The 14,024-nt window shown below is 60.7% G+C and overlaps 1 protein-coding gene across 3 annotated transcripts in view; it reads left to right on the forward strand.

The window, feature by feature from the left end:
• LAMA5 (laminin subunit alpha 5) overlaps positions 1 to 14,024 on the forward strand; it is a 52,894-nt gene that overhangs the window by 10,116 nt on the left and 28,754 nt on the right. For all 3 annotated transcript variants that reach the window (XR_005016435.1, XM_036825571.1, XM_036825570.1), the window contains exons 3-11: positions 4,364 to 4,481; positions 5,288 to 5,406; positions 5,502 to 5,672; positions 5,784 to 5,881; positions 10,053 to 10,168; positions 10,565 to 10,683; positions 10,853 to 10,943; positions 11,161 to 11,295; positions 11,492 to 11,554. Coding sequence is in view for 2 of the 3 variants with exons in the window: in XM_036825571.1 (XP_036681466.1) it covers positions 4,364 to 4,481; positions 5,288 to 5,406; positions 5,502 to 5,672; positions 5,784 to 5,881; positions 10,053 to 10,168; positions 10,565 to 10,683; positions 10,853 to 10,943; positions 11,161 to 11,295; positions 11,492 to 11,554 (1,030 nt within the window). In the remaining variant the exon portion in view is untranslated. The remainder of the gene's footprint in view (positions 1 to 4,363; positions 4,482 to 5,287; positions 5,407 to 5,501; positions 5,673 to 5,783; positions 5,882 to 10,052; positions 10,169 to 10,564; positions 10,684 to 10,852; positions 10,944 to 11,160; positions 11,296 to 11,491; positions 11,555 to 14,024) is intronic.

The following is a 14,024-nucleotide window of genomic DNA, read 5'->3' on the forward strand; positions in this document are numbered from 1 at the left end:
ATTGAGGTGCTGGGCCACATGGGCATTTGCCCTTCACTCTAGCTGGTGAACCCCTGCAGAGCCGTCGGAGCCCTTCCCCCACCCAGCCCCTGAAAGTTCCCCTGCTCTGCTCCACACACCTGTGTGTTGGGCTCCCGGCCCCGCAGTCAGGGTCCCTGGGGCCTCTGCCTGCCCTCTCTACATTTCAACGTTTTATTTTTCTTTCCAGCAGTGGCTCTTCCACTCCGGGAGTTGCATCCACATGTGGCCTGTTTTCAGGTTCCTGTCGTGTGGGTGGCCATTCTTATTTACCCAGTTGGGGGCCTGAGTAGACACGCCTGCCCGGCCGGCCCCCCTGCTGAGGCGTTCCTCTTTATCGAGGCTTCCAGATGGGGTCTCTGCAGAGAGGGCCAAAGCTGGGGGTGCCGGGTCAACTGGATTCAGCACATAGGGCCCTGAAGGCCGGCCCAGCAGTCTAGGGTGGGGGGTCCAGGAGGGTGGGGAGCCGGCCCGGACGCCTCATCTAGGAGGGGCTTCCTGCCACCGCCCAGCCATGGCCTGGGACCCTGGCCCGTCCCCGGGAATCGGCACGGGGCCCCGCTTCCTGCGGGGCCAGGGCTGAGTCACACGCTGCCTGGTGATTCATGCCGCCTGGCCCAACGGTTGGGGGCTGGGCCCCTCCTTCCCCAGGCAGGGGCACAGGGCCTGGCCTGGGGCTCCCCAGCCCTGAGATGGGCCAGGGCAGAGGGGGCGTGCGCTGGCCCTGATGACCTTGTGCTCCCAGGTGCTCCAGCCCCAGCCCAATCCCTGGGACGTAGGTGTCTGAGCCCAGGAGGCTGCCGACCAGCGGTCACCTCCTGCACCGCCATCCCTGGGGCTACAGAGACCCTCACGGGGTCTGCAGCACCGGTTTCCTCTCTAGCCCTCCCTGTATTTTCTGACTCCAGCCCCGCCCATGTTCGCTCCCCTCCCCACACCTCTGCCTCTGGGCACCAGTGTGTGTGGTGTGGCTCTGTGTGGTGCCTCTGTGGCATCCCTGCCAGGTGGCTGCCAGCTTCTGCTGGCCTCTTCCCTTTCAAGACTTTCAGAGCCTTCACACCATTTTGAAAGGGCCTCAACCCTGAGCCCTGGTCTCTGACTTCTGCTGTGTTTGTCCCACTGCCCCATGCCCACCCAGGGCCATCTAGCCACTGAGGCCTGGGACCCACCCTGGGCCCCCAGCTCTGGCCCCAGGGCTCTGCAGCCTCCTGCCACCCCCCCGCCAGGCAGCGGCCACGGGGCGGGTCCCCTCCCGGCGAGCCCTGGCCCTCCGAGGTCAGGCTGCGTGTGGGGGCCGTCAGGGGAGCCGTGGCCGAGAGGCGGGTCCGGCTGCTGTCCTGGAGACGTGCCTGCCCCAGAATAGCCAGATTTTTAAAAATAACTCAGGAGGCTTTTGTTTGGCTTTTGCTTTAAAAGACTTTTTTTCCTTTTGCACAGAACTCTGTAGCAGCGGGAAAGGTCAGCCGGCGTTGGCAGCCGAGTGGAGCCGAGTGGAGCCGAGCGGGCAGGGGTGGCATGGGGAGGGCCGTGTCCAGGGAGGCCAGGGGTCTGCTCCCGCTCCCGGGTCACGCCCAGGGTGGCTGTGTGGCCCCGGGAACCAGGACCAGGTTGGGGACAGATGGGGAGAGCTGAGCGCGTGCCTTCCCGTCACTCCAGCCTGGGCCGGGGCCCCTGTGTGACAGCCAGATGACCAGGTGGACAGATGGAGAGAAGGCAAGGGTCTTCCTTGGAGCACACCCAGCGTGCCGGCCTGGGGGCGGAAGTTTCCATACTGCCCGTGTCCTGCCCGATTAGCATCTCCGAGTCAATATTTGTGCAAGTGCTCTCAGCTGGGAAAAATGCGACCGGCCCGTCGACCTGGGGGAGGGACAGAGCTGGCCAGCGGAGGGTGCAGCCTGGTGGCCTCGCTCAGGGAAAGGCGGGGGTGGGCCCCAGGAGGCTTGGCAGGAGGCTTTAATCTCCTCGGGGGCCTTCAGTGCGGGCCATGCTGCCGCCCCCAGAGCAGCCTATGTCCACGTCCACTGCACACCCAGGTCCCCCATGCCGCCATGCCCCCCTTTCTCACGAAGACCCCTCCTGGCACAGGGGCCATCTGAGATCCCCAGGGCTCCCTGGAATGCCTGAGAGTTGGCCAAATTGCCTGCCGGGTGTAGGGTCCATCCCCCCAGAGGCTTGAGCCCCTCCCCTGACCGGGCAGGGCAAAGGGGAAGGTGACCTCAAGGCCTGGCAGTGGGTGAATAGGCGCTCATCCCCCCCAACACCCAGGGAAAGGCCACTCTTGGCCTGACTTGGGCCCCTCCCCGTAAACGCCAGGCCTTCCGGGAAGGGCAGGACTCCGACTGGGCGTGTCTCAGGGTCCCAGGGCCTTACGCCCCGTGCCCCCCGCCCCACCCTGCCACGCCTGGATTCTTAGCAGGCTGGCCTCCTGGGGGATGGGGCCACGAGGTGTCCATGCTCCCTCCACTGTCCCTCGAGGGGGTCTTCACAGCGGCTGCAGGCTGACCAGGGGTAAGGGGTGACTGTGCGCCTTGGGCGGCCCTGGAGGGGATCCCCGCTCTGCCCCATGTGGCCATAGGCTCGGGGCCTGGCTGGCTGACCAAAGATCAGCTGGTCCGGGGCAGAAGTCCAGAGCAGTGGACACCAGGAGGGAACCTGCTCCCCTGGGCTGGGCAGGGCCCCACTGAGGGGACGGTGGGCGGCCGGAGGCGTGACGTTGCCCTCAAGGCTGGTGGGCAGTTCAGAGCCCACCTGGGGGTGCCCCTGTGAGCAGGTCTGGCATGGGGGTGTGAGCTGGGGGTCTCCAAGGGGGGCACAGGCGCCGTCCACGGATGGCGTGCTCACTAGCTGTGTCTCTGCCCCTCATCTGGGGCCCCCACTCTGCCCGTGTGCAGGGCGGGTGCCCGGGTCTCCCACTGGCTCTGCCCGGGTCTCCTTGGAGCCCAAACTTCACGCACAGAGACCAGCCTGGACGATGGCCCCGTCGTCGGCTTTGGGGCGGGGGAGGGGTTCACTGGCCCTCAGAGCTCTTGAGGTCTGGAAACCACAGTCCCTACCCCGTGGTCACCGTGTAGGGCAAGCTGAGCTGGGTGGGCACCAGGGTGCTACCCCCAGATGTGTGGGGGGGGGCACAGCCGATGTGTGCTCTGCTCACGTGCCCACCCTCTCCGGGGTCTCAGTGGCTCATCATCGAGGCCACAGGCAGGGCAGGTGCTTCTGCCTGAGCCCATGGGCTGTTCTCAGTGGCCCCAGAGCCCTTTCCTCGGGCCTGTGCCAGGTGGGGATGGGGGCCCCAAAGCTAAGACCTGCCAGGCTGCAGGACCGGGGGGCAGTCAGCCAAGGAGGGGCCCCACCAAGCCCCCAGGGGCACAGGACACGGGGACATCCAGGGATGCTGACCTCTGGCCAGGAGGAGAAGAGAGACGAGGGATGGGCCCCTCCCTGGGAGTGAGGTCAGGCCGGGACCCAGGGAGAGAGCCACAGGTGGGCCCTGGGGGGTTCTGGACGCCTCTGGAAGCGCAGCCTCCCCGTTCCCTGGCCAGGTGCGCCCCCAACAGGCCGGGGCTGGGTTGGCAGGGTTTCCCCACGCCAGCTTTGGGAGGCCCGTTTCCGTCTGTCTCCCCGCTGGGGGCTCCTGACAGCTGGGGGCTGCTGACAGCGGCAGCAGAGGCTGGGCCCTGGTTGCTCCACGCTGGCTGCCCCTGCAGGCCGGTCAGCGGGTGAAACGGGCGGGTCCTGAGTTGGCTCTGAAGATGATGGGGGTGGTGACCAGGGTGAGGCCGTGACGGGGCCCCCCCCATCCCAGGACAGGGGTTCACTGGCCTGCTGTGCGAGGAGGCCAGGCTCCTGGGAGCTTGGGACACTGTCTGGCCATCTTCCCAGGCCGGCCACCAGAGCTCTGGGGACAGTGGGATGAGCTCCTGCCTCGGCCTTGCCCAGCCCCACTGCCCGGGCCCAGGAGACAGGCTGCCCGCGTGTGCCCCGTCTGACTCCAGCTGCTGTCAGGCCTGTGTGCAGCCTCACAGCAGGGCTCTCCGAGCTCCTGGGGTGGGGCTGGGCCCTAAGGCACCCCCAGGCCCAAGAGGGGAGCCCTCTGGAAATGCTGGGTTCCGCCGGTCACTTCTGTGTCCTGGTGCAGGCCTCAGTGGCCAGGGGCCGGCCAGTAAGCGAGGGGCTGTGCCCTGAGCCAGCCGGCCCTCTCACCTGGGTGTGCCTGGCCCTTGAGGGCAAACACGCAGATGTCCGCTGTGAGCCCCGCCTCACGGGGTGGGCCTGGCCCTCCAGGTATGGGGGGCCCAGGTGGCATGGAAGGGATCTCAGGGGCGTCCATACACTCACTGCCCCGCAGGTTTTCCACGTGGCCTACGTGCTCATCAAGTTTGCCAACTCGCCTCGGCCAGACCTCTGGGTGCTGGAACGGTCCACGGACTTCGGCCACACCTACCAGCCATGGCAGTATTTCGCCTGTGAGTCTCCCGGGGCCAGGGGTGTCCCCTGGGGTGGGCCGCATGCTCTCTCAGGGTCTCCGGACAGCAGGGTGCCCTCACACCCGGCTTCTGCGTGGGTCAGGGCTGTCGGGTGCATGTCCCCGAAGGCTGGTGGGGGTTTGGTGGCTTGTGTCCCTGAAACGGGCATGGCTGGGTCCAGGGGTCCTCGGTACCGGGAGTCTCTCGTGCCATCTCCAGGTTCACTCTGGACTGGCCTTATGCTCTGGCAGCTCCTGAGGTGACAAAGGCGGCCAGCTGAGCTGCCCACTCAGGAGAGCACGGGAGCCCTGCACCCCTGCTCACTGGCTGGCCGTTCCATGTGCCACCCTGACAGATCATGTCGATGGGGACGCTTCGATTGGGCGGGGCTGGGACACGTGCCCCCCCCCAAACTCCAAGGCCCGAGAGTGAGTGCGGGGCGGCCAGTCCTATAAAGGACAGTCAGGAATGGTCCCCCAAGGATGGGGATGGCAAGGGCCACCCAGGGAACACACTTGTTCTCTGCAGAGAGAGGGACAGGCAAGGCAACCCGGGCTCGGGGCAGGGGCAGGCTGAGCCCTGGCCTTGCCCTCCTGAGGAGCTCCGCTGTCCTCCCAAGTGCCACAGTCGTCAACAAAACCTCGCGGGTGGGCGGCGTTCCCGCCTCGAGGTTGATGCTGCCTCCCGGTTGAGGCCGTGAGGCCCCGGGGAAGTCCGGGCACGCAGGGCAGCCGGGCGCTGCCGTCGGGCCTCCTCCGAGGGCTTCCCTGGAGCCCTGCGCCCTCACCCTCCGGCGGTTCCCGCAGCCTCCAAGAGGGACTGCCTGGAGCGGTTTGGGCCGCGGACACTGGAGCGCATCTCGGGGGACGACGACGTCATGTGCAGCACCGAGTATTCGCGGATCGTGCCCCTGGAGAATGGCGAGGTGGGCGGGGCGGGGCGGGGGCGGGGCGGGAAGGGGGTGCGGCCGGGCGGTCCCTGCCGGAGCCACGCCCACGCCTGACCCGCGCCCCTCCGCAGATCGTGGTGTCCCTGGTGAACGGGCGCCCAGGTGCCATGAACTTCTCCTACTCGCCGCTACTGCGTGATTTCACCAAAGCCACCAACATCCGCCTGCGCTTCCTGCGCACCAACACGCTGCTGGGCCACCTCATGGGCAAGGCACTGCGGGACCCCACGGTCACCCGCAGGGTGAGCAGGCAGGCGGGACTTTGGGGGCTGGTGTGGGCGGGGCCACGCGGGCTCGGGGCTGGGATCTGGGGGCAGGTGTGGGCGGGCGCTGACTTACCCGGGCCGGCGCAGTACTATTACAGCATCAAGGACATCAGCATCGGCGGCCGCTGCGTCTGCCACGGGCACGCGGACGTCTGTGACGCTAAAGACCCCACAGACCCCTTCAGGTGAGACCTGTAGCTCCCTGCCCATACCCCACACCCCCTGCCCAGCCTGAAGGAGAGGAGGCCTGGTTCCATTGCCCACCGTGTCCCCCGCCCTTGTGACTTGCACTGGCCCCTCACTGCTCGGCCTCAGTTTCCCCGTGTGCACTGTGAGGTGGAAGGGCAGTGCCTGGAGCCTGGCTTGGGCCTGTTTGCCGTGCTGCCGGCAGAGGTGGAGCCTTGCCTGGACCTGCAAGCCAGCTGCCCCTCCACCCAGCTGCCCCCAGCAGAAGCCCCCGGCCCTGTGGAGGGGAGTCAGTGAGAGAGGTAATCCGCCTGAGGCTGCATGTTTCTGTTCTCCGGGATAGGGGAAGCTCCCCCGCCTTCCTTGAGAACACAAACGATAACACTCCCTGCTGCCCGCAGCCGTGATCACACCCCATCGCAGGCAGGGCCCAAGGCTCAGGACAGGGAGTAGCCCAGAGACCCCCATCTGACATGGCCAGTGCTCCTGCAGCTGGGACAGCTGAGGGCTCTGAGCCCCACCCAGAGTCGGCCAATAAGGCAGGGCCCAGGAATCTGCATCTTTAACAAGCTGCCACTAGACGCTACGTGCCCAAGTGGCTCCAGCCGCCCCGAATTCAGCGGTGAGCACAAGGCTCAGTTATCAGCTGGAGCCTGGCGCTGAGCCGGCCCTCCTCCTGGCTCGCAGCCCCGGCGGCGGGGTTTGTTCATTTGCTCGTTCCTCCCTCCCTCCTTTTTCCCTTCCCTCTTTCCTTCCTTCCTCTCTTCCTTCCCTCCTCCTTTCCTTCCTTGCTCCCATCCGTCAGCAGCTGTGTGTGGCGCTCACACATGCTGCCCCAGGAGCACCTGTTCTGGGCAGGCCTGTGCCCAGCGCAGAGGTCCCGGTGGGGCTGAGTGCGCTGGGGGTCTTAAAGCAGGTCCAGGGTTGGACCCAAGGTGCTGGGAGAGGAAGCAGAGCCTGCGATGGGGGGCCCGTGACCAGGCTCTCCCAGCCCCCGCCCCCCAGGGGCACCTCCAGCAGGGAGCGGGCGAGACCCTCCTGCTGCTTCCCTCGCCTCAAGATCATGCAGCTCCCACTTCTGCTGGGGTTTTGTTGCTGTGTCCACACCCCAACTGATAGGGGAGGCGAATGAAGCCCGGACAGGGTAGGAGCTCACCCCCGCTCTCACCGTCAGAGCTGCACCAAGAGGTGAGCCCCAGACCTCTTCAGGCGTGGCTGATGGGTGTGAAGGTGGAAGAGGTGTGATCGCGCTCCCTAGAGGACTCAGGCAGGCCCTCAGGACCCACCTGGCCTGTGCAGTCTCTGCACGGGCCCCAGGCATGGGTTCCTGCCTGCAGCTTCAAGCACTGAGCTCGGGCGCAGCTAATTGCTCTGGGAAATGAAGTGCCAAGTGGGAACTCGTGATGGTTGGGAAGGGCGCCTGCCGGGTGGCCAAACTGGCCTCAGAGGAGAGGTGGGCCTGCCCTTGCCTGTTGGGAAGGCGTTGGCATCCACCCTGACTCACCTGCACCTGGGCATGGACGGAGCTCAGCTCACCCTGCAGGTGGGGCGTCTCCCCCAGAACCACAAACGCTGACACCCCTCACACACAGTGTCCTGCAGTATCAGCCTGCCCTGCCGCCTCTGCCCCTTCTGTGAGGGCTCTGTCCCGCCCACTGGCCTGCCTCTGTCCCTCTGCTTCCACCCCCCAACCCCGGAAGCTCTCTCCCACCTCCGTCGCCACGGCCATCGTTCTGAGTGCTGACTACCTACCCAGTCTGTACTGAGCCCCCCCATTCGTTCTCCCCCATCCCTTGGTTTGGAAGTTGCATGTTTTGTTTCTGTTGGTGTTTTAGTTGAGTCAGGCTAACAAAATGCCAGAGGCTGGGCGACTTACAAACAACAGAGATTTACTTCTTGCAGTTCTGGAGGCTGCTGAGGGCCCCCTTTCCTAGTTCATAGATGGCTGTCTTCTGGCTGTGGTTCACAGTGGGGAAGGGGTGAGGGAGCTCTCAGGGGTCTTCTTATAAGGATGCTAGTCCCGTTGACGAGGGCTCTACCCTCATGACCTAATCACCTCCCAAAGGCCCTGCCTCCAAACACCATCGCTTCCGGGGTTGGATTTCACATGTGAATTTTGGGCAGACACGAACGTTCAGTTTGTGGCAATTGGTGATCACCCTTACATTTCTTTTCTAGTTCTGTTGATTGCAGTGGTAGCCCTCGCTCTTCAACAGGCATACTTGACCTCGCCAAATGCAGATTTAACTAGTTGTCTCCCTGATGACCCAGGGCCCCAGAACACTAACCCCAGGCACGGTACCTGCACCCAGCAATGGCTCCATCACCTTGACTCACAGTTCCTGTTCTCTGTCCTTCCTTGGCTCCCAGTGCATCCCTGGGGACTCAGTTTCCTTTAGTACTTTCCATGAGAGTCTGTTAGTCATTGAATGGCTGTTGTGCCCTCACTCTTGGGTGATAGTTTAGCTGACTGTAGAATTCCTGGTTGTTGGCCGGCCGTGTCTCTCAACACTTGGGAAATGTCATTTCAGTCTCTTGGCGTTTTTCGGTGGTTGGGAGAATGTGCTGTCATCTGCACCATTGTCCCTCTGTGGGTTTTGTGCCTCTTCTCGGTGTTTCTGTGATCTTGCCTCAGTGCTCTGCAGGTTTACTCTGCATTATTGAGTAGTGGACATATTTCCTGTTGCTCAGGGGTTGTGCTTTTTGAATTTAAAAATATGTGTCTTTGTTACTTTAGGACCATTTTTGGCCGTTGGCTCCCTAGGACTCTCAGCTGTCCCCTCGCTCCCTCTTTTCTCTTTCTGGAATTCCTGTCATACAGGTGGGAACGTGGGTGGTTTCCCGCAGTCTCAGGACTTCTTGTATTCCCACCTCTGCCTCCTGAGCTGCTCTCTGGATTGCTTCTTCAGTTCATTGAATCTCTCTTCAGCTGTGTCTGATCTGCTGTGTAGCCCATCCTTTGAGTCTTTAATTTCAATCATTTTATTTTTCATTTATAGAAGTTCTGATTGGTTCTTTGGTCACATCTGCCTCTTTTTCGTAGCATTGTGGTTTTTATTATGTTTTAGATTCTTTGGGTTATAATCTTTAAACACTCTCTTTTTATGGTTTCTACTCAACTGCTCCATTAAGTGAAGCTCCCGGGGTGCAGCCCCACTGTTGGTTGCGTCGGCTGATGCTCTTGGGTCGTTTCTCTGCAGGCTCTTCAGCGGGGCTTCATCCGTGTGATGGCCGCGTGCCCTGGATTGGGAAGAATCCCTCCAGCGTAGCTTTTCAAGGGCTTTTGACAAACACCCCACTTTTTGTGTTAATTTCTTGGCTTTGGGGTGGCCTGACTATGTAGATTCTTGAAAAACCAAACACTGGCCACAGGCTCTCGGTTACAGATCCTCGGCGCTTCCTGTGATGACCTCTCTGTGGCAGGTTATTCCTGCTTCCTTCCTGAACACCAAGGAGCAGTGGGGCCGAGTCCCAGGGCCCTGCAGCCCCTTGTGGGGGAGGGGCTAGAGCGTGATTTGGAGCTCTGGGTCTCTTCTTCTCGGACTGGCTCCTGGGGGCTGCTCAGGACCTGCACAGCACCGCAGCTGTGGTGCTGACCGGGGACCGAGGGGCACACGGCCCGGGGACGGGGCTGTGGTTCCTGCTCGCCCCTGGCTGAGCTGTGGAGGTGTGTGCCGGAGATGGGGTTCTGTGCAGTAGGTGGCTGCAACCTCGGCCCTCAGCTGCGGCCAGCCGTCCCCCCGCCCACTGAGCCACCGGGAGCTGCTCTCCAGGACAGCAGGCAGGATTCCAGCTCTCTGACTGGTGTCCACCCCCGGCTGGAAGAGGAAGCCGTTCTTGGCCACTCGCTCCTGGGCAGGTGCCCTGGATACATGGGGGCGTCTGGCTGAGCTCAGGGCTGCCTGCTGAGCGAGACCTGGGTCTCCGAGCTGGCCCAGGACAGCCGTAGACTTGGCCTTGGGTCCTGGCCGTGGTGGAGAGGGCATAGCTAAATCCTGAAGGGCCCAGGGCTCCAGGCTGACCTGCGGACAGGGGCCACCTGCGCTGACCACTCAACACCCTGCCCCAGCTCCCACCCTCCGTGAAGGCCCTGCACAGCCCCGCCTTTCTCACGTCCCTGTGGGTCCACGGCGGGTCTGAGTGCTCTCCGTGCCCGCATGCCCCCCACAGGCTGCAGTGCGCCTGCCAGCACAACACGTGTGGGAACTCCTGTGACCGCTGCTGCCCCGGCTTCAACCAGCAGCCGTGGAAGCCGGCAACCACAGACAGCGCCAACGAGTGCCAGTGTGAGTGCCCCCGCGCGTGCTCACACGTGCGCTCACACACGCACACACGTTCACACAGGCTCTTGCATGCACGTGCTGACGCCCACACGGAATGCTCACATGCACACACGTGCTCATGTTCACACATGTACACTCTCGATACTCAGGTATACGTGCATGTGCTTGGGCACGTGTGTATGTGTGCATGTGTGCTAACAATACGTACAGGGCTCACGCGCGTTCACACACGCTTAAACACGCTCACACGCGTGCTGTTGGCACACGGGCAGCGTGGCACGTTCTGTCCCCTGAGCCAGGCCACGTTTGGGGTCACCCGTGGCTTGCGGGACGTGCCCCAGGGGTCCCAGTCGGGCGGGGTCACGGAGGCCGCCTGACAGCTGAGCCCCCGCTCTCCAGCCTGCAACTGCCACGGCCACGCCCACGACTGCTACTACGACCCCGAGGTGGACCGGAGCAACGCCAGCCAGAACCAGGACCGCGTCTACCGGGGCGGGGGCGTGTGCATCGATTGCCAGGTGGGCCGGGGCTGCTGCCAGGCCGGCGGTGGGGACGGGGGCTCCGGAGACCCAGGTCTCTCGGGTGGGCGGGTCCGTGCGAGGTCAGGTGTGGGGCTCAGGGTGCGGTCGGGTCCCTGGGGCTGGGGACGGGGCTGCCACTGGACTCCGCGGCCCTGCCCCACCGCAGCATCACACCACCGGCATCAACTGCGAGCAGTGCCTGCCCGGCTTCTACCGCTCCCCAGACCACCCGCTCGACTCACCCCACGCCTGCCGCCGTGAGTGGGGGCGGCCCGGGTGGGGTGGCCTGGGCGGGGGCATTCCAAGGGGTGTCCAGGAGCAGGGTCTGCCCAGGTCGGGGCGTCCTGGGGCCTTCGCGGCTCTGGGAGGCCCCGGCTCTCGTCCCACCTCCCAGGCTGGGGAGGCAGACGCTGCCCCTTCGCGGGGCCCGCAGGCCCTGGACTTGGGTTCCCCTGACTTCCCGCCCCCGCCCAGGCTGTGACTGCGAGTCGGACTTCACGGACGGGACGTGCGAGGACCTGACGGGCCGCTGCTACTGCCGGCCGAACTTCACAGGGGCGCGATGCGATGCGTGTGCCGAAGGCTTCAGCGGCTTCCCGCGTTGCCACCGTGAGGGCGCGGCCTGGGGGTGGGGGCAGGCCCTGAGGCCCTGAGCATCCCTGCCTGCTGGGCTTGGGGCCAGGGCGGGGGGCAGGGGACCCCAGGGGGGACTCTTTCGTCCTGCCCGTACCTCCGGTGATGCCGAGAGACACGGGCGGCCGGGCACTGAGCCAGCCTGGCTGACGCTTGCTGTCTCCTTCCTCAGCGGTGCCCTCCTTCTCTCACAATGACACGGGGGAGCAGGTGCTACCGGCCGGACAGATTGTGAGTAAGTGTCCCCCGAGGTCTCCATCCTGGCCTGGGCCCCACTGGAGCTGTGGGGCAGGAGGGGCCACACCCAGGCCCACAGAGAGCGGGTATTTCCGTTTTGTTCACCATGTCTTGGCTTCTTTTGATTTTGTGCAAATGTTACGTATTTATGCTAGAAAACCTTCAAAAACATAGGTGAGCGGAAAGCTAAAGAAGAGAGTTGTGCAGAATTGCACCTCCTGCGAACAACCCCTCCTCCCTCTGTGTGCGTGCTGTTTTTATAAACATCCATGTGCGCTGTGCACGCTGTTGTTTTCCACCCACACCATCCTGTAAACACATCATTTCGTGTTCTGCGTTGTGCAGACAGATGTAGCTCTTGCTTAACCTGCTCTCAATTCTTGGAAATTTAGGTTCTTTCCAGATTTTATAAAAATAACACTACAGTAAACCTCCTTGCAGCTAAAGCTTTCCATGAATTCTTAACTACTTCTGTAGCACACTTTCCTAGAAGAAGGCTCTGGGTCACTAGACATGCATGTTCAGGGACATTCTTGGCTGCAGGTTGCCAAACCGCTCTCCTGACATAAAATCGTCTATCGGGTGGAATGGCAACGGCCGCATCACATGTGTTAGGCGTTGCTGTCACTACACGGCAGCATTCATTATCGCAGAAATCTTTTCATTGGTTCACTTTCCCCCTTTTCGGTTTTCCTGGAATTGGGATGCGCCTTTCAGTTGACGGCTTATTGATGTCTAATTGGCCGGCGTTTTCCTTTCACAGCAGCGCAAAATAGTGGTGTGTCCTATAATTGGTTGTGTCTTAGATCAGATGGCATTTGATATTTCCTTGGTTTTAGCTGTGTTTCTTTGCCTCGTTTGCAAGGTTGAATCTTCCTTTTTTTTTTTTAACACGTAAGTATTTACTTACGAATATATTTTGTTTATTTATTTATATATATATTTTTTTCGGCTGCACCACGCGGCATGTAGAGAACTTCCCCGACCAGGGACCAAACCCGTGCCCCCTGCAGTGGAAGCACGGAGTCTTAACCGCTGGACCGCCAGGGAGGTCCAAGGTTGAATCTTCTCTTGCATTTCTTGACTCCTGTTGCTTTCACTTGTGAATTTCCCATCCGAGGTTGTGGCTCAGTTTTCTTTTCACTTGTTTGCTGCTATGAGCTTTGTGTATTAACTATATTATCTGTTCCTCACGTGTCATGTGCTTTTCTCCCAGTGGGTAATTTGCCCTTCCTGTTATTTTTTTCACGTGAATCTGTTGACCTGCTTCTTCTGGTGTCTGACTCAGTCATATCTCAGTGGAGGTCCCTAAACCCAACTATTCGCATATCTCTTGGTTCTTTGGCAGTTTTCTTTTTGATGTTTAAATGTTTAGTTTTTAATCATGGGGTAAACCAGGGGTCAGCAGATTTTTTCTGAAAAGGGCCAGACAGTAAATGTTTTAGACTTAGAGGGCCGTGTGTTCCCTGTTGCAAAGCTTCAGCTCTGCTGTTGTATGTTGCAGCTTGGAAGTGGCCATGGAACGTGTGCAAGTGAATGGGCGTGGCCGTGTTCCAATAAAACTTTATAAACCATGCACAGGCACCTTGGACTGAAGTTTGCCAATCCCTGGTATAAACTGTTGAAAATCCCTCCTTTCTCCACTGGCCCTTGGTGAGCACGTGGTAATTGTGCTGGTGTGGCATTTCACTTTTAATCTGTGAACCGTAGGATGAATTCTACTAATATCCTTCCTACTGTGGACCCAGCATTGAACATAAACATTTTGTGTCTATATTCGTGAGTGAGGCTGGGTGAAAGCCTTCTTGTTGTTTTTTTGGTACTATCTTGTTTTGGTTTTGTAATTCATCTTGTAGAATACTTGAAAAACAATCCAGACTTTGTTATGCTCCAGAGCAGTTTAAAAATCAAAGGAATTATCGGGCTTCCCTGGTGGCGCAGTGGTTAAGAATCAGCCTGCCAATGCAGGGGACACGGGTTCGAGCCCTGGTCCGGGAAGAGCCCACATGCCGCGGAGCAACTAAGCCCATGCGCCACAGCTACTGAGTCTGCGCTCTAGAGCCCGCGAGCCACAACTACTGAAGCCCACGCGCCTAGAGCCCGTGCTCTGCAACAAGAGAAGCCACCACAATGAGAAGCCCATGCACCGCAACAAAGAGTAGCCTCCACTCGCCACAACTAGAGAAAGCCCGCGTGCAGCAATGAAGACGCAGTGCAGCCAAAAATAAACAAATAAATAAATAAATAAATTTATTTTTTAAAAAATCACAGGAATTATCAATTTCTTAAAAGCTTGTTAGAAGTTACTTAAAAAACCATCTGGTCCTGATACCTGTTTTCCCATGGAGAGTTTAGATGATGGTTTTCTTTTCTTTTATTATGTGTGTTTATTTTCTACGTCATTGTAAATCAGTTTTGACTATTTATATTTTCTTAGCAAATTGTTTGTCATTTGGATTTTAAAAGGT

Source organism: Balaenoptera musculus, chromosome 15 (genome assembly GCF_009873245.2).
Source record: "Balaenoptera musculus isolate JJ_BM4_2016_0621 chromosome 15, mBalMus1.pri.v3, whole genome shotgun sequence".
Lineage (NCBI taxonomy): Eukaryota > Metazoa > Chordata > Mammalia > Artiodactyla > Balaenopteridae > Balaenoptera > Balaenoptera musculus.